Consider the following 19,986-nt stretch of genomic DNA (forward strand, 5'->3'; position numbering starts at 1 on the left):
GCAGGATGAAAGGGTGGATGTACTCTGTTGTGCTGGGAGGCAGAGATAAAATGCTAAGTAAATTAGAGAATCCTGCATAACGATGACAGGGCAGCAAGCCTAACACCAGTATAAGTAGCTATCATGTCATTATTATTGTTATTTATCATTTTAATATCAGCAATATTGAACACATGTTTCCTCTCCTTACCATGTTGCCTAGTTCTTATTGAGGAAACAGGAAACGCAGCAGAGCACATGTGAAAGCATTATACCACTATATTATTGTGCTTGGAGGTTGTTTTGTTCATTTAGCATGCATGATAGCAATCACTTGGTTAGTGGCAGTGTAATTGCTCCTGGGCTCATGCTAATTCCTTTAGAAAAATGTCCAGCAGTAGACATTTACTAGCAGCCTTCAACTTTAACAAGCGTCACATTATTGGTTTACACTCCTCATCCATGCAGACGGGCGAGGTAAAGTCTCTGGATAATTTATCTCCTGCTTAAAACTTACTTCCTGCCAAGATTAATCAAGCCATGGACACACAGTCAATAAGAGGAGGCTATTTAGATAAGTGTAAACCATTATTATTACTTTAGAAGTCAGAGGCATTAAGGTGTTACAATTGATTCTGTTTGTTAATGTCAGGCTTACACTTTATGTTCAATTTAAGAACAACATGAGCAGATTGCAGTGTTATAAAAACACCTTTTAGAGCACAAGAACATGTAACTATTGACCTTGAAATCAATATATAAGAGTAGAAAGACTCCTATATTATATAAGCGTGGTTTGTAAGGTAGAAAAGGTTACAAAATAGTTTTCAGGCTAAATTGTGGCTATAGCTGCATGATGTGCATGTTAATGGTGTGGTGAAAAGGAGGGGGGAAGGGCTGACAAGCAGCCCGCAGTCAATATCATCATCGTCATTTCATTAGACTTGCCTTACACAATGCCAACGTCAGTATCTATCAGGAAGCTAATGTGGCAGTGATTCCCAGGGGCGGGAGATATATTTGATACTTCAGGAAACAGCACTGACTGAGATCCGTGGATAAATATAAGAGAGAGGAATAACACAGCTGAGACAGGATAGATGGGAGAGCGACCCATTGGGGGGAGAGAGAACTTTGCCTCAACGTTAAAATATCACAAAGTAGAAAAAGTGTGTGTGTGTGTGTGTGTGTGTGTGTGTGTGTGTGTGTGTGTGTGCGTGCGTGCGTGCGTGCGTGCGTGCGTGCGTGCGTGCGTGCGTGCGTGCAAGCGTGCGTGCAAGCGTGCGTGCAAGCGTGCGTGCAAGCGTGCATGCAAGCGTGCATGCGTGTGCCAGGTGTGAAATGGAGGGTGAACAGACTAGTGCAGAGACAGACATTAAGCGTTTCACAGTCTGGTGTTCAGAGCCATTCTGCCCACCCTCCAGGGAGAGAGGCTGCAAAAACAAAACTGCTCCTTATTATTTTACTGCCGCTGATCTCCTCTTGATGAAAGTTTAATTATGCTTGTAATTAGAATTGATGGCGATTGCTGATTGCTGATTAAACTGAACACCCTTTAAAATACTGCTATATGTCAAATCTGTAGTCTATACCAGTTGCAAACCTTTTCCTTTCAAACCTCATATAGCGTTGTATACCAAAAATAGATAATCTTCTGAAAAATGTTCACTGAACAGACGGACTGATATTTGTATACTTACTCTGGGTGGCCATTCCTCCATGTGTAGCGAATTACTTGACTGTGACCCACTATAGGAGCTGAAGGCCTGGTTTCATTAGCATTCAATCATTATAAGATTCTCCAACACCTGCTTCCAAATTAGCCATGTCATTACGCTTTGGCACCCTCAATGATGCAGAGCTACAAAGAAAAAAGAAAATCACCCTGCATTTAGATATGGAAAGAAGTCAGGGGTTATTATTTCTATTACCCCATTATAGGAGTAGTTATCCCTTTAATCCTCAGTAACTTTACACAGCAGCCAGTGACACCCGGGCTGTAATGATCGCTGCACTGAAGCGTGAAACAAAGAAGCAGCGTCTGCCCTGGTGGAGGATGGGAAGAGAATGGGAAGAGAGCCAGAGAAACAGCCCCTCCACGGCTGTTTCGAAATAAAAGGCAGCCAGGCAGAGCTTTCAAATACGCGCAGTGGAAAAAAAATGTTAAGAGAGCACAGTCTAATGCCTTTTATGATAAATATCTTAAAAGTGTGAGTAATGAGAGGAGTGAGAGAATTGGCAGGCGGTGCTCGTGAAATCTCAGCTGTGAGATGATCAGCCAATAAAAAGTCCCTTCAGGGTGATTAATCTGACCAACGATGGGTGACAGCCAGGTGGATTGAAAAAATGTACCAGAAAAAAAAAAGAGAGAGAGAGACGGAGGAAAATATGCACATTTACCCAAAATCTTCTACTAGTTTTAGACAGACAACATCAGGCTAAGATGAATTAATCATTCTACAACATCGTTAAGCTCTGTCCAAATAGGAGACCTTCCTTTGCATATATTAGTCTAGAGGTCGGAGACAGTTTTCTCACACTCAACCTCTCTGTGGCAGTGACTGATGAACAGCCAGACCAAGAGACTGAGAGACTGTTTACTCTAATGATGTATTTGTTGGCCTGGAAACCCTGGTCGTCTTTACCACATAAACAACATACTTAACCAATGTTTAATCACCTTGATATTTCATAAATTGCTCGAGCAGCACCAACCCTGCCAAATCCCACATCATGTGAAAAGAGCTGTTTGGATTTCAGTTTGTTATTAAGGGCTCTAACCTTACCCCTCAGTAACAAGCATGCAGGATATCATGAACTTTATTTTTCTGAATGACTTACAAAACTTGCTAATGTATAGCCAATATAGTATGTAAAACATTAACTATCTTTCTGGTGTAATGAAAATGCTTCATGCTAACTTCTGCATTGTGTCATCTTCACCATTCAACCCCAGTTTGTGTAGAAGGGGAATCTTTTCAGTCTAATACTTTCTATATAGTGTGTTTTAATAAGATTGGGGGAAAATAATCCTATTTTTTTTTGGCAATTTCTGTTTTTATCTCTCCACTATAGCAGTGTAAGTAGAGCTAACGTCACCTAACCACATAGACCGTTACTTCTCCATTGTAGATTGCCACATATATTTGACCTATTACAAACTGTAAAAAAGAAATGTGCCCACAGAAGTTTTACAGCTCATGTTTTTATTAGCGCTGTGGATACAACAATAATACTCTGCAAATGATGGCATGAAGTTAAAGTGCCTACATAGAATTAAACAAGGGATATTTCATCCCACTAATTCAGGAATGTACAATTGTTCAATAAATCTTATCACAGTAGCAAACACTGGGCATGTTATTGTTCAAGCTAAACTCTTCACGATAAATAATCCCGAGTTGTTTTTCTCAACATAAAAGTGTGCCTATTGAGCGTGTTAAGACAAACAAAATGTTGCATATTCCACTAAACACATTATAATTCAGACATATGTCTGTAGCATAAAAGGTGGGTTAGCTTTGTGCTTTCTATCTGAACTAAGCGCCGGCAGTAGCGGCCGCACTGCCGGTCATGCCTCCCACATAAAGCAGAGTGTCTAGACAACATTCAGTCAGTGAATCACAATGACATTGCACAGTTACACAACATATATTGCACTAAAGTTAAGGGCGATAAGTGAAGTATTCTTATACAAACATCTGAATCCATCCATAAGGGAGAATTATGGGCATGTTCATAAATGTAACTCGACCCTTCTTTGGTTCACAAATACACTAAAATAATTCAATGTTGTTCAAAACATTGTGATATGATACAGAAGAGTTTCCAACTAGGAAGAAGGATACATTACAAATGGATCAAGACAGCAGATAACTTATCAACAATAAGAATCTCTGGGTATAAATAAAGGTATTTATCTATTACATATAATACTATATGGTCGATTTACATATAGGATTTTCTCACTGTAAAACTAGGACACATTTGGCACAAAGGCAATGTAACAATACTATACACAATCTACACAAAAATCTCTAAAAACACAGCGATCAAGTACAATGACTGTGTTATATATTCCCATCTATGTAATATAAAAGGGAAATAATAGCTAGGGTACAATGTGGCGAGGCATCTGGCTTGAGAAATTACACAGACAACATGGAGTATCAGTCAGTACACCATATTCAGTATATATGTATATCTTACACTAATACTGTTAATGGAAATGCTTTTAGGTTCCCTACATTGTGCTCTGGTACCTGTGAAAAAATATTTTGATTTCATTCTGTTTTTAATACTGACCTTTCTATAGTACACAGTAAAATAACTTTTGAATAGCTGCTATAGAAAGAATCACCTAAGTGCTCTAATATTCTTGATATTTCATTTTTACATGATTTTAATCTTAACTGAATCTATAGTTTTATATACGTTTAATTCGACGTAACATATGGATTACCAAGAATACAGTGAACTTTTGTGATTCTCTCACCGTTTGGAGTTTCTTTTCTCAGATATCCTTTTGTGCAAATGTTTTGAATATGTGTCATTGACAAAAGAGACAGAGAACACACAGGGCTTATTATTTCTTGTGCATTGCCAGAGAAGATCTGTAAGCAAAAATGTCAACGTCTTTATGAGACAGAAGGGACATGAAGCCAAGCTCAACGCTCTCCGGTCGGAAACATGTGGCGGAAAAAGGAGTTTATGTGTCGGTCTTACAAGTCGAGCCCGAGTCGCTCGATCTCCTCGATCAGGAAGTCGATGTCTGACCTGGTAGCGGCGTGGTTTGAGATCACCATGCGGAAAAAGTTGACCTTGTCTCCTTGAGGCTGGTAACCCACCATCGTAGTCCCAGACTCCATCATCATCGCTTTGATCTTTGGGGCCACCTGTTGCAGGGAAAACACAAAGTATCACACTTAAGTAACTCTGTAACAAGTAAAAGTCATGCAAATAAAATGTTACTCAAGTAGTATTATCATCAAAATACACAAAAAGTAAAAGTACTCTTTATGCATATTGGCCCATTTCAGAATAATATTAATTATATATTTATAACTATATTTTGTTTTGATTAGAAGTATCGATGCATTCAAGTGTTATAAAAGCTGGTAAAGGTGGAGCATGTTCTATTTACTTTGTATGCTGCAAGGTAGCTTGTGAATTTAACTCCAGGTGTAACTAAGTCTTATTTAAGGGTTGATATGAGTAAATGTACTTAGTTACTTTACAACACTGCAATATTACCATCCTAACTGCAAAAAACAAGCATATGCACACACAAGATGTCCATTACTTTACTTTGTGAATCCCTACATCCAAAATACACTATGACTCAACCTAAGTGGGCAGGGGCAGTTAAAACTTATCTTGAAAAGCAGATTGATGAGTCATTACCTTGTGCAACCTCTCTTGCCTCTCCTGGCCATCAGGCAGGCCGCGCAGGCCCGGCGGAATATACCAGAAACACACATTAGTGTGCTGCGGCTGATAAGAGAAAATGGTAACAACATTTGTAATGAGCGGAGATAAACACAGCCTTCTGTAATTTCAGCTTTTCTTGTCTGCTTGTCAGCAATGCAAAATGGTCAAATCAATCCTAAAAGCAAGTTAAGATATGAGGTACATTGATGCAGTCGTTTATTACAGAAGAAAATCAAGTGTTCTGTGGAGAGGAAAACCCCAGACACAGTAAGAAGAGTACAGATAGGTGTCCTTTTTGCTGCATCTTAAGTATCAAATGAATTCTCAGTCAATATGTTTGCATTTAAAAATGTGCTTAAATGATCTTACCTCTCCTTCGGACACCAACTCGTAGCCCTCTCTGTTTTTTATTTTATCGTAGAGGTACGCTGACAGATCCAGGCACTTGTCAATATGCTGCTCAAATCCCACAGTTCCCTTTTGGGTAGATTAAAAAGAAAGGAGTTGTTACCATCACATTCTAGATATGGCAGCGGTGTTAGTAGAGGCTTTCAATTTGTTTTAAGTCACACCTTTGCCTTCCACATGAGCCAGAACTTGAAGATATCCACATGCCGCCCACACTGAATGGCCTTGTCGCCCGTGTCGTATGAAGTATCGTACTGTTTATCTGGCTGGAAGAGGTAACCAGCACACATGGAGTTGCAGCCTTGTAATAATCCCTGCAATGGACACAGTGGTGGTGAAAGAAACACTGAGGTTACTAAACATCGGCAGAAAACAGTCAGCTTATCGATCGTGCTGGTGGAGGGGTGATATTGTGTGTCTCACCTTCTCTCTGACCAGAACGGCAGAGCACTGCAGCGGCACACCCATCATTTTATGGGGGTTCCAGGTGACTGAGTTGGCCCTGCACAGATATTGAAACAGTAAACAAAGCGCTGTGATTGTGTGTGTGTCAAGTCTGGGAACAAAAAGTTCAGTTTTATTGAAATAACTGTGGACATGAGTCCTTTGAAAGAGTATTAGACATCTGTAATCATGTCCAGGTTTACCCCTACTAAGATCATAAACCAGATTTAGTAAACAATTTAGTATTCAACTTCCATGAAGGAGGGTAGATTGGGGTGCCATGATTAGCCACTTTTGTTGTATTTTGAGTTCCCTATTTGACTCCTCCCATTCCCTGTAATTGATCTGCTGTCTGCTATGTTTTAAAGGCTATAAATGGAGAATGATCAAAAAAAGCTTTGTCGAAATCAAAGTAGGTGAGTGGAAGATATCCTGACTTTGAAGAAGAAAGAAATAACGTATCATATTTCTATATGATTTAAAGGTGGGGTATGTAATTTTGGAGAAACCAGCTCGAGTGCGCTAGAATTTGAAAATACACAGCCGGAAAAAATCTGCCACTTCCTTACAGAGCCCCTCCTCCAACACACACGAACGCGCACATGACCAATGAGGGCACAAGATAGGTTTGTGCACAGATGGAAGGCTGACAGGCAGGTAGGCCATCCAGTTATTTTAGCCGGGCCGGCTAAAATGATTGGTCGTGCTTTTTACAGTACTACGGCTTCCACAGATGACATTTTTTAATGGATTTCTTGTCAAAGCACTTAAGATATTCATTGCTATCGGGATGTTAAGAGCATTCCATGGAATATAACAAAAAGTGTATCTCGAGCCGGTTTCTCAAACTTACCTACCCCACCTTTAAGTAAAGGGTAAAACATAAAATAGATTGAAGTAACAGTTTCCTATTGAATTAGTAGGACATTACTCCAAATGCAAAATAGTACTCTGATACATCTCAGATTAAATGACCAAATATCGTCACACCATCAGCCAAAAAATATCCCTGGTGATCTAAAGGTTATCCAGTCCAGACCCACAGAGGAAGTTACTAACACTTCACAACCTGAGTTTTGCTCTCTGTGACAATAAAACTGAACGTCATGAGTCAAATATCCCACCCTTGTATTCCTGTACTGCATAAATCATCATTTAAAATGTTCACTCATTGAGTTATTTTACCTCTCCACTCCATTCAGCTTGTGTCTGTGTTTCCTGGACATCAGCAGACCTCCTCCCCATGCACCCTGCACAGGACGCAACACATTTATAACAACAAGGATGCAAATGTCCACACAGCTCATCATTTCATAATATCAATATCATCTTACGTCCACGTGAAGCCACATGTTGTACTTTTCACAGATGTCTGCAATTTCATTGATGGGATCAAAGGCTCCGTAGACGGTGGTACCAGCAGTGGCATTCACAAACATCGGCACACAGCCCTGCAAAGAGGGAGCATCGGAGAGAAAAAAAACATTACATTTTTGGCTGAATTCAAGTAATTATGTTGATCCTCTCCCTGTGATTGTTGACATCAAAGACACAGACTAAAACACATTTCACAAATAATGCACTCTTCCTGTCTGGCCCCTTCCCATGTATTCTAGTCTGTGAATCACTTTGCCTTTGAAGGATGACTTCCAGGATGGTACTTTAGACCCAGGGAACATCACATGTGAGCAGACAGAAGCATTAACCTTACTGACAAATCCTCACTGCTCTGGCACACACAAGTGTTTCCTTTGGTACAAGTAAACTCCATGGATCAGGGTGTTTCTCATTGCATGGAGTCACTGATACAAAGAGCACCATGTCTGAGACACAGCTGTTGACATTTACCTTCTGCTTGGCCTCTATTACTTTTGCTTCCAGATCGGCAGGAATGACTCGCCCTCTGGAGAAGAAGAAGAACAAAACAGTTGTAAATGAATCCAGGTATTTGATATTCTACCAGACTTGTGGGTTCAGTATAAAGCAAACCTCTCATCTGTGCTCAGAAGGATCAGGTTCTCTGTCCCGAAGCCCAGAGCTGCACAGGCCTTCTTGATGGAATAGTGGCTCTGCAAGAAGCAATGTTTGATCAGTCAGTTCAGGCTGGATTAACCCTTACATATTCAAACTTTGTGATACAGGTATACAAAGACAGTTTTAGACTTACGTGCTCTGAGGTGAAGAGGACCAGCCTTGGGGCAGCTGACATGCCTTTGGTCTTGACTTCAGGGAAGTATTTGTATCTTGCAATCATCACACTGTACATGTTGGAGATTGCTCCTCCTGTAGACACAAACAGAGGTAGGAAGTTAGGACGGTAATAACTAAATACAGTTACTTGTTAGTTACTTGTACTTGCATAACTCCATTTAAAGGTCCTTTACACAACACATATTTCTGAGGGAAAAGTTTTGCTCCACTACATTTATTTCAGTTTCTAGTTCCTGCAGATTATTCAAATGAAATGCATTCAGCTAATACAATATGAAGCGTAATTATAGAGGAGGCTGCACAGCCGTTTATAAGGCTTAAAACTAGCCCCGCTTTTAATAGCTGCAACATTAAAGTAATGTGCATACACATTCATCCAAACACTCTATATATCATTGAAATTCCCTATTTTCCATATTTAGAACTTGATTACAGAGATGCGTTGATCCAATACTTGGTCCGATAATGGCCAGATTCAAATAATTGCCTTAGCTGTCATTACATTAGTAAAATAATTATCTATCAAGCTATCCCTAATTTATTACATTTTGATGGCAACACTTGATGACAACCACATGAGATATTTTAGAAGTCAAACTAGAAATTCAGAAGCATAGCTAATAAACAAACATACCTAAACATCTGGTGGTATCTGTTTCAGTCTGGAACGATAACAAAAGATTGCCTCAGGATTATTGAGGAACTTTCTCACCTGGAGAAAATATCCCATCGCCCTCTCCATTCGGCCAGCCGACCATCTCTCTCATCTTTTTCAGAGTCAGCTGCTCCATGAGCACAAAGACAGGGGCGATCTCGTAGGTAAACCTGAAACCAACCAAAAAAACACATTTGTATATTTAATGAAAGGCGGATGGAACTCACAGATCCACTTTTAGCTTTTGGATTGTTGCGTTTTAATTAGGCAACACTGAATAAATACTATTTTTCTCTCTGGTGTTTTATTCTTATTTTATAAGTGAGCAGGAGAGACTGAGATCAATAAAGATAGGAAATATGCTGGTTTTTAACATTATGTGTTTGTGTAATTTAATTTTACAGCATGGCTACTGAGCATGCTGCTGGCTCAATAGAAAAGGAACAGATACAACATTATGCAAATGGTCACACTTCGATAACAACACCATCTTGTGTTAGAAATGGCCTTCTGCTGCAGTGAAATGATACAACAAATGCCACACAGGCTCATTGACAGAGCATCAGGATTGTGTTTCTGCAGAAGCATGGAAACAAAATGTGTGAATAGAATGTGAGAATATTCAAAACGTGAACAATGCCATTTTAATAGGACTACCCTAGAAACAAAGGAAATACAATAATTACAAAGTTCTTTCACATGCCTTTAACTTTCTCATTGTAGGAATTGTTTTCCCATGTCTTGTCCTCTGAAGTACACATTTATTTCCTGTCTAATCAAAGTACATTAAACCCCTCTGCCTCAGAGAAGAGCACAGTCGATTTGGATTCACAGCACAGGGAGGCTCGTCCATCTTCTCCTGACCAATATTCTTCTAATTACATAAGTATCTGTCTATTCAAGCAAAGAAAGTTAACGAATCAGTGGAAGATTGCAGGATGTCGCATTGTGCCCCTCAGCATCTTCAGAATACCCACAGGAATACGGAGAGGGAAAAATAAACAAGTCATATGCCACTTCGCAGATGTCGCACATTAATTTCACCGCATTCATTCATGCAGGCGACACTCTCCGATTCTGATTATGTAAGACCTGGAAGTGATTGTCACTCTATTAGTGTCAGTCAATATCTGCCAGGGGTAATTAGGGTTGATGGAGTAATTAATAAAGGTAAATTACAAATATGTAAGCAACCTCCACCCTCTGGTTCAAGACATCCTCGCTGATGTTGCCAATAACACACAAGCTGAGAAAGAAAGACTGGTGGCTGTACCAGTATGAACGGGGCTATTAAAACATGTTCAAGGACTGTTTTTAATATCAGTTATAATTTATAAACCCACTATAAAGAGCACATTGTTACTGGTACAGAAATCTATCCACAGATAACCATTTACATGTTTTTACATTTGAACTCTCCTTCAAAGGTTATATTTCTGGTTAGGTTTGTTTGTTATTTGTCTTTTTGTCAGAAAGATACAGAAAAACTATGATCCCAGTTTTCATGAAACCCGGTAGGAGCGTGTAGCATGGGCAAAGGAAAAAAGCATTACGTTTCAGAGTGGAAACGAATGATGGGGCTGATACACAGATTATTATTCACTCATGGAAATGGCCTCTGTGAAGGTTTGCTTTCTCCCAGTATCCATCTAGTTTAATTGATATTATCTGTACTGTACTGCATATTGTATTCAACCCACATAAGTGCACAAGCAGTAATGATAAAAAACATTTCCTCAAGCTGCATACGACCCCACTAAATATCAGCATATTACCTTTATTTAGTAGTTTACACAAATGGAAATGAGCTAGAATCAAACCTGGGACTTATGGTAAGGTAAGGAAATTACGTTTTTTCATCATTCATTTCATTTCATTTCAATCTTTATTTCGAACAGATTAAAAAATAACAAATAAAAAATAACAAATGTGAAAAAACAGAATACCGTATTGTTAAAATACAGTATTTATCCACATTCACGATAATATTTATATATTCAACAAAAAGAATCTTCATATTAATAATAATAATAATAATAATTAAAAATAAAAAAATAAATCATATGTGTCCGAAAGAGAGTAGGAGGAAGCAAATGCTTATTAATTCCCACCCCTTACTTGATCAATGATTGTCCTTTAAGTCATTGTGCAAGTTATTCCTACTTACATTTACATTTATACATACATATACAATAATTTCTCATCTTCAATCACCTCTCTTCATTCTCATAGTTTTCCAAAAAAGTGTTTCTGTACATCCTTTTAAACTGAATTATGCTTGTGTTTTGTTTTAACTCCTGCTCCAAACCATTCCATAAAATCACCCCACAGATTGTTATACACATACTTCTCAGAGTTGTTCTGACCTTGAGTTGTTTCAAATGTAGATTTCCTCTCAAATGATACCCACCCTCTCGGTCTATGAACAATGTTTTTAATTTCCTAGGAAGTAGATTATGTCTTGCTCTGTACATGATTTGTGCCGTTTTAAATGTAATCATATGTTGAGCTATAAATTAGAGTATCAGATAGTACAGAGGATAACAACACAGATGGAGTCAAACCCCTCAGACACAGATTCAGGAAAACTAAACCTAAATGTCTTAATGCATGGAAAAACTCCTCACTGATTCCCACTGAGGGCTGTGTGCAGATGGTCTGAGGGGGAGAGGCTCTTTCCCCTTCCTGGCTTTGTTATGTCACAAGAACTATAGCTTCCGATGAGACAAAGACACCATGTAAACTGTTAATGCGAATCAATATGTAATTTAGTTTGCCTGCAGGGCTGAGTTATGTGACCACAGCCTGGGCAGAGGGCAACAATGACAACACCGTGGGGGAGTAGCTCTATAAATGTATTTTTAGTTTGCTGCTTGATTGACAATCTATTACTCTGCAGCCAGAGACGGTAATTACTGCATGTCACTTCAAGTGTTCCTCCAACTGAAAGCCTTTCTCCACGGGCAATGGAGAAAGGCAATGGATATTAGCATGAAATTAACCTATTGACTTTCAAACTGGATCTAATTCTTACTCCTTAAATCTTGAATATTATCCTCATTAATGCGTTTCTGCAATGAACAATTTATTTAAAGAAATCAACTAATAAATGAGACGTTATCCCAGTACTCACATGTTGGTGTTGGCTGTGGAGGTAAGCCACTCTCCTGCCAACCCTACGATGTCTAATCCAGTGGAGAGCTGGTTGAAGAACCTAGGGTGACCTACGATTGATAAAGAGAAAACAAAGCAACATAATCCCCAGAAAACAATGAATCACTTGAGAATGAGAGAGAGAAAATGGCTTATAATCATTACACTGGCTAATAGGAGTTATTGATTGCCGCAGGCCATGCTGCGCGCCTTCAGGCCTCTTTCGTTCTCACCTGTTCTCACTCCGTACTTCAAGGTGTCCCTGCAGTCCACCAGGATCTGCTCCAGGGACTCGGGCTGGTCAGAGAGCTCCAGGTTGAAGCCCTCCATGCCCTCCAGCAGCTGGTGGGGGTGGTGGAAGTCCAGGACCTTGGTGGATCTGTCAAAGGTCTTCCTTACGTAGGTGGTAAGGATTTCCACAACCTCCAGCAAGAACTGCATGGTGGGCTCCTCTCCATTTTTGGCCGGCAACAGATCTACAAAATAAAAAAACATACATTTAATTGATATTTGTTTGTGTCTCCTCACCTAAGTATAAAGATTTGCACATATGTTGAGTTTTTCCAGGTTCATTTTTTTTAACCATTTACTTTCCTGTGACCTCTGGGTCTCAACTCAGCAAGTTGATTTTAGCTTTATTTTTGGTACCAAACAGTTGGGTTTGAAGCAGCATTGAATAATTAATAACCACCAACAAATGCAGTCCTATTATTATGTTAGTTATGTTGCCATTAGCAATATTTAATCAGCATATGATTTACTTGTATTTATTATCTATTTTACATTATTATAATCCAGATTAGAATATCCACACATATCTTTCCTTAAGTGTAATGCGTTGTAATTCAAATAAATTGCAATTATTTTCAAATATCAAACACACTGCGATCTTCCTCATCTTACCTCTGGCGTACATGTTGGAGAAGTCGTTCTCCGTGCGTCTGAAGTGCGCGTCTCCTCCGGTGTTATCGCAGGACAGCAGGTTCTTGCTTGCTCGCTCTTTGAAGGAGCTCCCCATTCTGCCCCTCTCCTCCAGACTGTTGTTCTTCTGCAAAAACCCTAAACGATTACAAGAAGCAGAGGAGTCCGCAGGGTGGTTACACTCCCCATACATGTTGACAGCTGCAGCTTGTTGATTACCTGGAATTACTAATAATTTCCAATCTGTGACTTTTATCTCCTCTTCGTCTTTCTCCAGGGAGCTACTGTTCTTACTCGCTCTTTATTTTATAAATAGGGTTCCATGCTGCCCAGGGAATCCTATTTATGGGCGGAGGGCTCAGTGGGAGGTTGAGCCTGGTGACATCAGCATCAAACTCCAACCATGCAAAAACAAATGGCTGTCATGTAGCGGCTGTAAATTCTTACTCAAACTCCTGTCACAGGAGCGAAATACACGATCAAAAACAAACCAGACGTAGATTTTACAAAAGATATTCATTGATAAATAAAGCATGCAGAGAATATACTCCACATGTATTTGACAGAAATCTCATCTGAAAATGTTACAACCCGTTTATTTAAAGACATTAATCCTGCTGTTTAGACCCTGAAATTAATCCTACCAGAATACAGCTTTGTTTTTTGTATCTCCCTATTGTATTGTGTAGCTTTCTACGGTGCTGGGTAATTAAATAGCCTTAATGAAACCATCAGAACGTGTCGGTCAAAAATACTAGAAAATGGTACCGCGCGCTGGTGCGTGACATTCACCATTATGGGATGTCAGTCCGCCCTGGGTTAGTGGGTTGTGTTAGACTGGAAAACACTCCAAAGTGTAAATCAGAAAATCTATCTTCGAATATTCCCTTTTCAATTTAATCAGCATTGGCTCAAGAATACATTGATAGTGTCGACAGGTGCACCTCGCCTTTTCTACATTATGGTTAAATTAGTAAATCCAGATGTAATGGAATAAACTAAACAATATTGGTTAATCTAAGTGGTTAATCCTTGCTTGTATGATATTAAAAATCAATCCTGTTCGCCCAGGAGTTTGTTTCCATTGTAATAAAATTATGCAGGCCATAGCCTACAGGCTTTCTGAAAAGTCATATTTGATATTTTCCTGACACATATTTCTTACAAGAAAAAATCAGCAACTTACCACATATCTTCATTCCCAATTTTCTAGTACATCCATGGGCAACTCCACACCAAGCATCATAGCCTAAAATTATTTTTTAAGAACAATTAGAGGGCCCCACATTTGCTTGAAAAAAAAGAAATCCAATTTAGGTGTACATTTTTATCTCAAACACTTAAATCGTGGACATGAATGGAGAAAGGTATATGAGGTGGAGTGATGTCGCAAACTGAAACTAAAATAGCCAGCATGAGAGTCTTGGGATTGTTTTAACATTAAACCGGCCCTCCCCCGGCCCCTGGATCTGGATTAGCCTATTTCCACTGTATGTCACCGTTTATGACCTAGGCGAGGACTTCAAATTCATTATCCCTTTGGATCCACGCCAGGCTAAATATCTAATTGAGTGAATAGATAGATGCTGGTTAAAATGCGAGCTTCAGTAGACATGAGCCGGCTGGCCGCTGACAGATAGAGAATTACTGCGTTATCAAGGGCTACCAGCCACAGAGGGGATGGGGCACCTTGGGTGGAGGCATAGACCAACATCCTCAAAAGCAGCAATTTAAGGGAGGAGGGGTGGGAGTGGGTGTGTGTGTGGGGAGGGGTGCAGCCCCATTCCCACATCCCAATTTAACCCCTTGCTTTGGATCATTAGATAAATCATTGCCCTGCTCAGCTCATTGGACGCACTTAAACTCAGTCCCCTCAATGATTTCTCCCAAGCCAGGGGAAATGAGATGGGCAACAAAGGGACCGCTAAAAACGGAAAAAAGAAGAAAAGAAACACGAGCAGATGTGCTGACAAAAAGGCATTCAGACATTTTCAGAGGTGCAGCTCGAAGGCTAGATACAGGCAATTTACGCATGGGCCTAACATGATAAAATCTCTGCTTTTCACAAGACACTCACTGATTGACGAAGCAAAACCGTACAATAATAATGTCATTAGAGAGAAAAAATAGCTCATGTTTTCACTGCAGACATTTGAGTGGATTGGATTTTTATTTTTCTTATATTTGTGTCAGGAGCACCATGCATCTGTAACATGATTTTAGCCCTCTATTCATGAGGAGCAGGCTTCTTCTTTTATACCAGCTCACAATGAAAGGACTGTGGTGGCTGCAGGGTTTCTACAGAGCCCCTTCTCGAAGGCTGCAAAGCTTAAGTGTACCATTAGGGCCACTTTAATATGGCTGAATTAACAGACACTTCAGGGGCAATTTTCTTTTTCCATTTTTTTTCATGCAGGCACTTTATTCAGCCAAGGCGAATTTAGGCAAACCAAATAAAAAAATAAAAAAATAATGCATTAACACACCACCCCAGTTTTAAATAATAATAATAATAATAATAATAATACTAATAATAATAAAAAATCACAGTAATAATAATATTGTAATTTTTGCAGCAAAAAAATTAATATATTTTTGCCTTTGTGATCTGATGTTCCGGTGCTGCAGCCTCGGGCTTGTTTGCAGGCTAATTGCCTCAGTGTACTGCTAGTGGAGGGTATCAGCTTCTGACAGCAGCATTCGTCTGTCAGCAGCAGCCGGGAGGTCGGGATGGTGAATGAAATGCAGCGGTGATTTGTGGCAGAGGAAGCCTTCTCAAAAGACAGCACACTCTTTTTTTTCTCCCTCCTTTTTCTCCCTCGATGAAAATGATTAATGGCATTTCCGACAAAGTAAATAGCACACGTGAAATAGCATATTATCTGTCATGGACCTACTTGTGCCCGGTGGTCGTAAATTTGTCGAGTTGGGATCCGACTCGCCGGCAGAGGAGGAGGGTGCAGACGCCGCCATCAGAGCCAAAGTCCTCACCTCAAAAAGCCTGGGACTTTTGTTTTTTCTATAATGCCCCCAAAAAGCTGTCTTTATACCATCCAATACGAAAGTCTCACTGACAGGGAAAGAGAAAAATCCCATATAAAATAAACAGTAGGCTTTTTAAATATGTGCCTATTTCTTCTTTATGCTTTTTTTTTTACATTAAAAGAGATGCTCAAGTTGGCGAACCAGACCTACAAGGACACAGTCTGTCTTGCAAGTTGAGATTCAATTAGTCGTCTCAGGATACAGAATAAAACAATTTTTTTAATCTAAAATGACAAGTTCATCTATAACTGCTGACAGACAAAAGAAACCCCTCTAGTTAATAGCCATCAGCAGGTTATTTCAGCCTCATATCTTGATCCTGCTCAGGATGGATGACGGTTAACAGCCGCCAGACAGCTTCATGCCTGTCCTCAAAATAAATAGCACGGCACTAATTGTTCTATAGCTATGAAATACAGACATATTAAACATGTGGAGATAAGGCAAAAAGGCAATTAGCAGCCTACAAAAATAATAGTATTTTTTATTTTACTCAAATTAATATGGCCTATAGCTAGCCTGGCGTTGAATCTACAAACTTGCATGAGAAATATCATCTTAAAGAGATTATTTGCATTGTTTATCGTGATGCAGATTCAAGTCACCCACAGAAAAAAGACATCCTGCATCCCTCTTTACAAACCACCAATCGGTTATTAAAGACTCAATGAGAACAATTAAATGGAGCAATTAAATATTTGCAGAAAGTGAAATTCCTACACGAACTAAAGGCCGACTATATCACTTAAAGCTATTATTTTTGCAGACAGTAAACCTTTTAAAACACCTGTTAGAGCATCACCAAGGACAATTAAGAAATAGTTCGTTGAGTTTAGACTTGAAAGACAGCATACATGAATAAAGCTACTTACCGGGATTACGTGTCTCCAGGTGAACAGGTGCAGTCCAGAAAAAGTGAATTTACCACCAAATTAAGTCCTGAAGGAGAAACGGCTGCGCTCTGAGGCAACACTCCGAGCAGCAGAGGAAGAAAAAATAGACCCGAGCTTCAATCACTGCTGGACCCTTACGCAAGGTGACCTTCCTTTTGTTGGAGTAGGTTTGATTTGCTGACATTCAAATCAAGCCGTGTGTTTATTGTCATTGCGCACGAATGAGTCACTGCGAGTATGGCACTACCTCCACCGGTGCTGCATATCTGATCTGTTTCTGCAGGCAGTCCGCAGGTTTGATACTGAATGGCGCCGCTCTTGGCCCCTGAAGTGTGACTTTTCTTTTGGAAGTGATGATTGTCTTCGTATCTATATAGCTCTGGTCTGAATCCTGGTCACGGACTTGAAGTTTGATGATATGAGCAACACATTACGTGAGGAGGGATCAGGATCGAGGAGGGGAGGGGGAGAGGGTCGCTGGTTTTGTTCTTTGTGGGGAAACAAACAAGAGCACAACAATAAAGACACAATCACGTGCCTTAATACTCCATTAATTATATTATTTAATTATTTCTCCCATTCCAATCATGATAATTAGTTTGCAACCCCACATAATGAACTGAGATTAAAACGCTGACAGATCATTTAAACGCTATTTCCCATTGCCAAATCTAGAATTTGCACCATAATAAATCTTATTTTCAGATACTTTTTGTCCAGACAGGGTGATTTTTTGAAAGGTGAAGATGTAACCTATAAGGCATAATGACACAATGAAAGGACGAAACATCTGAAATCCACTAGGTGGCAGTGAGAAACCAAGAATATGACTCCTGCAGGGGCAGAGTCACAAATGGGCCACTCCAGAAATACTTCATGAAGCTAATTATAAACCGACCCATTAATCTGGAACACGTCACCATCATACACGAGCGTGGACACACACAGAGACAAGCCAATCACAAGCAATCACCCATCAGTCTCTGGAGATCTCTTATCTCTTGTATCATAAAACTGATTAAAGGTCATTTTGTGACACTGTATAAACCGTACATTACACTCACAGTTAGGAAAGTATTGTTGTTTTCAGCACTGGAGAGCTCCTCAGGCTGCTCATGCTTTTAAATAGAATAGAATAGGGAGGGATGAAACCCTCTTTAATGGTCACACATGCAGAGCACACAGCACACACAGTGAAATTTGGCCTCTGCTTTTAACCCATCCTAGTACAAGGAGTCTAGTACTAGGAGCAGTGGGCAGCTATTGTACAGCGCCCGGGGAGCAATGGGAGTGGGGGGGAAGGGGGGTGTCCGGTGCCTTGCTCAAGGGCACCACGGCAGGGCAGGAGGTGAACTGGGACCTCTCCAAGTAGAAGTCCACACTCCATATTTAGGTCTGGTCGGGGACTTGAATCAGCGACCCTACGGCTCCCAGTCCAAGCCCCTACTGACTGAGCCACTGCCGGACAAAAAAAGGCTGCTGTCCAGCCCTGACTTCTTTAAAGGTTCTCTGGGAACAATTAAAGGGGCCCTATTATGCTTATTGTCAGGTTCATATTTGTATTGTGTGACCCTACTGTGACATGTTTACATGTTTTAATGTTCAAAAATGCTCTTTATTTTTCTCATACTGCCTGTGCTGCAGCACCCCTTTTCATCCTCTGTTTGAAACCAGAGCCCAGTCTGCTCTGATTGGTTAGCTGGCTGGCTCTGTTGTAATTGGTCCACAGCTTAGAGATGTCCCGCCCCTTAGCCTATCACATAAAAATGTGTTGGAACGCTAGCCAATAGAAGCACGAGTGTTACATGGTGATGTCATTATGTTTTGAAAGTATACAAAGGAGTTCAATAGAGGCGTTATAGGCAGTGAACTTGTGTGAACTTTGGCATTTTAGCCTTTGCAGCCCATTTACAAGCACTAAAACCTATGTAACATACCTCATGAGAAAACCCCAAAAAGCATAATAGGGCCCCTTTAAGCTTTTACCTTCTGTATCTCCCTTTATGGGCCACTATCATTGATGTGCGTCAGTTAGGATATGGTCATTTGACTAAGACTAACTTTTTCCAAACAAATATTTTTCTTGTAGGTGAATTGTGGAGAGAGCGGGAAGAGCTCTGAGATGGATGGCTAACTGGCTAGTTGGTAGTTTGACCTTCGCAGACAGCTGACTAATTCAGTAGCTGATTCCCCCATGCTTGAATGCTTCAGTGATATTTCTACAACTGTTTTGCTCTTCACACCCAGATTTTTAAGGATCTCCAGGCCCAATTCCCTCAAATGTAAAGGACCCAACACAGCATTGTTTGAGATATTGGTTTATTACTGTTAAAAAAATGAAGAATTTTATAATAAGCACTAGCAGCCGGCATTACATAAGCTCACAGACAACAATAACAAATAAAACTATATATTGCGTAAGTTGCGGGATAGAGAATTATTTACAAACAGAAGAGTGAAGTAATATAACTTCCTGTACAAATCACATCAATTTAAGCCCTCAAATATAAACAACTGATACAAGAACTACAACGACAAAGACCCGTGGAATTAGGGAATATGCACAATATTAAAGATGAAATACAGAAAAACATCTTGATTTGCGGGCATTGGCCCTTATACAAAATGGTAGTATAAAAATAAAGGGCCTACCTTACAGAATATTTTCACATTTATTTAATCGATCTTAAAGCTATACTCACATGTCCATATGTATTTTGAAGCAGCTGCTGCACTTCCTTCCCTTTGTGTTACTGTGCTTACGCTCCAGATCAGCACAATGACACTCTCTGTGGAAACAAAAAGAGGGGATTGTATAATAAAAACACTGAAAGTTTGATTAAATCG

The 19,986-nt window shown here is 39.8% G+C and overlaps 1 protein-coding gene across 4 annotated transcripts; it reads right to left on the minus strand.

The window, feature by feature from the left end:
- Window positions 1-3,164: 3,164 nt before the first annotated feature.
- LOC117481019 (glutamate decarboxylase 1) lies at window positions 3,165-17,483 on the minus strand. Of its 4 annotated transcripts, XM_034128464.1 has the most exons (17): window positions 17,119-17,483; window positions 16,099-16,271; window positions 14,388-14,450; window positions 13,184-13,339; window positions 12,514-12,756; window positions 12,261-12,351; window positions 9,185-9,297; window positions 8,429-8,544; window positions 8,251-8,330; window positions 8,110-8,164; window positions 7,596-7,712; window positions 7,447-7,511; window positions 6,241-6,319; window positions 5,982-6,131; window positions 5,779-5,886; window positions 5,383-5,472; window positions 3,165-4,874 (listed from the first exon to the last, which is right to left on the minus strand). In XM_034128464.1, the coding sequence occupies exons 2-17, from the start codon at window positions 16,172-16,174 to the stop codon at window positions 4,701-4,703; spliced, it is 1,776 nt and encodes a 591-aa protein (XP_033984355.1). In that variant the 5' UTR covers window positions 16,175-16,271; window positions 17,119-17,483; the 3' UTR covers window positions 3,165-4,700. The 4 variants fall into 4 exon arrangements, with proteins under 4 accessions (XP_033984355.1, XP_033984358.1, XP_033984356.1 ...); XM_034128467.1 differs by lacking the exons at window positions 16,099-16,271; window positions 17,119-17,483 and having other exon boundaries at window positions 13,184-13,328; window positions 14,388-14,546; XM_034128465.1 differs by lacking the exons at window positions 14,388-14,450; window positions 16,099-16,271; window positions 17,119-17,483 and adding an exon at window positions 13,421-13,527.
- Between the last annotated feature and the right edge of the window lie 2,503 nt (window positions 17,484-19,986).

This window comes from Trematomus bernacchii, unplaced genomic scaffold (assembly GCF_902827165.1).
Source record: "Trematomus bernacchii unplaced genomic scaffold, fTreBer1.1, whole genome shotgun sequence".
Classification (NCBI taxonomy): domain Eukaryota; kingdom Metazoa; phylum Chordata; class Actinopteri; order Perciformes; family Nototheniidae; genus Trematomus; species Trematomus bernacchii.

Coding starts and splice junctions, on each gene's coding strand:
- LOC117481019 (XM_034128464.1), bottom strand. CDS start 16,174: ATGGCGGCGTCTGCACCCTCCTCCTCTGCCGGCGAGTCGGATCCCAAC. Junction 13,340..14,387: donor ATTGGGAATGAAGATATGTG/GTAAGTTGCTGA, acceptor GTAATCGTTTAG/GGTTTTTGCAGAAGAACAAC. Junction 8,545..9,184: donor CGATGGGATATTTTCTCCAG/GTGAGAAAGTTC, acceptor TTGTGTCTACAG/GAGGAGCAATCTCCAACATG.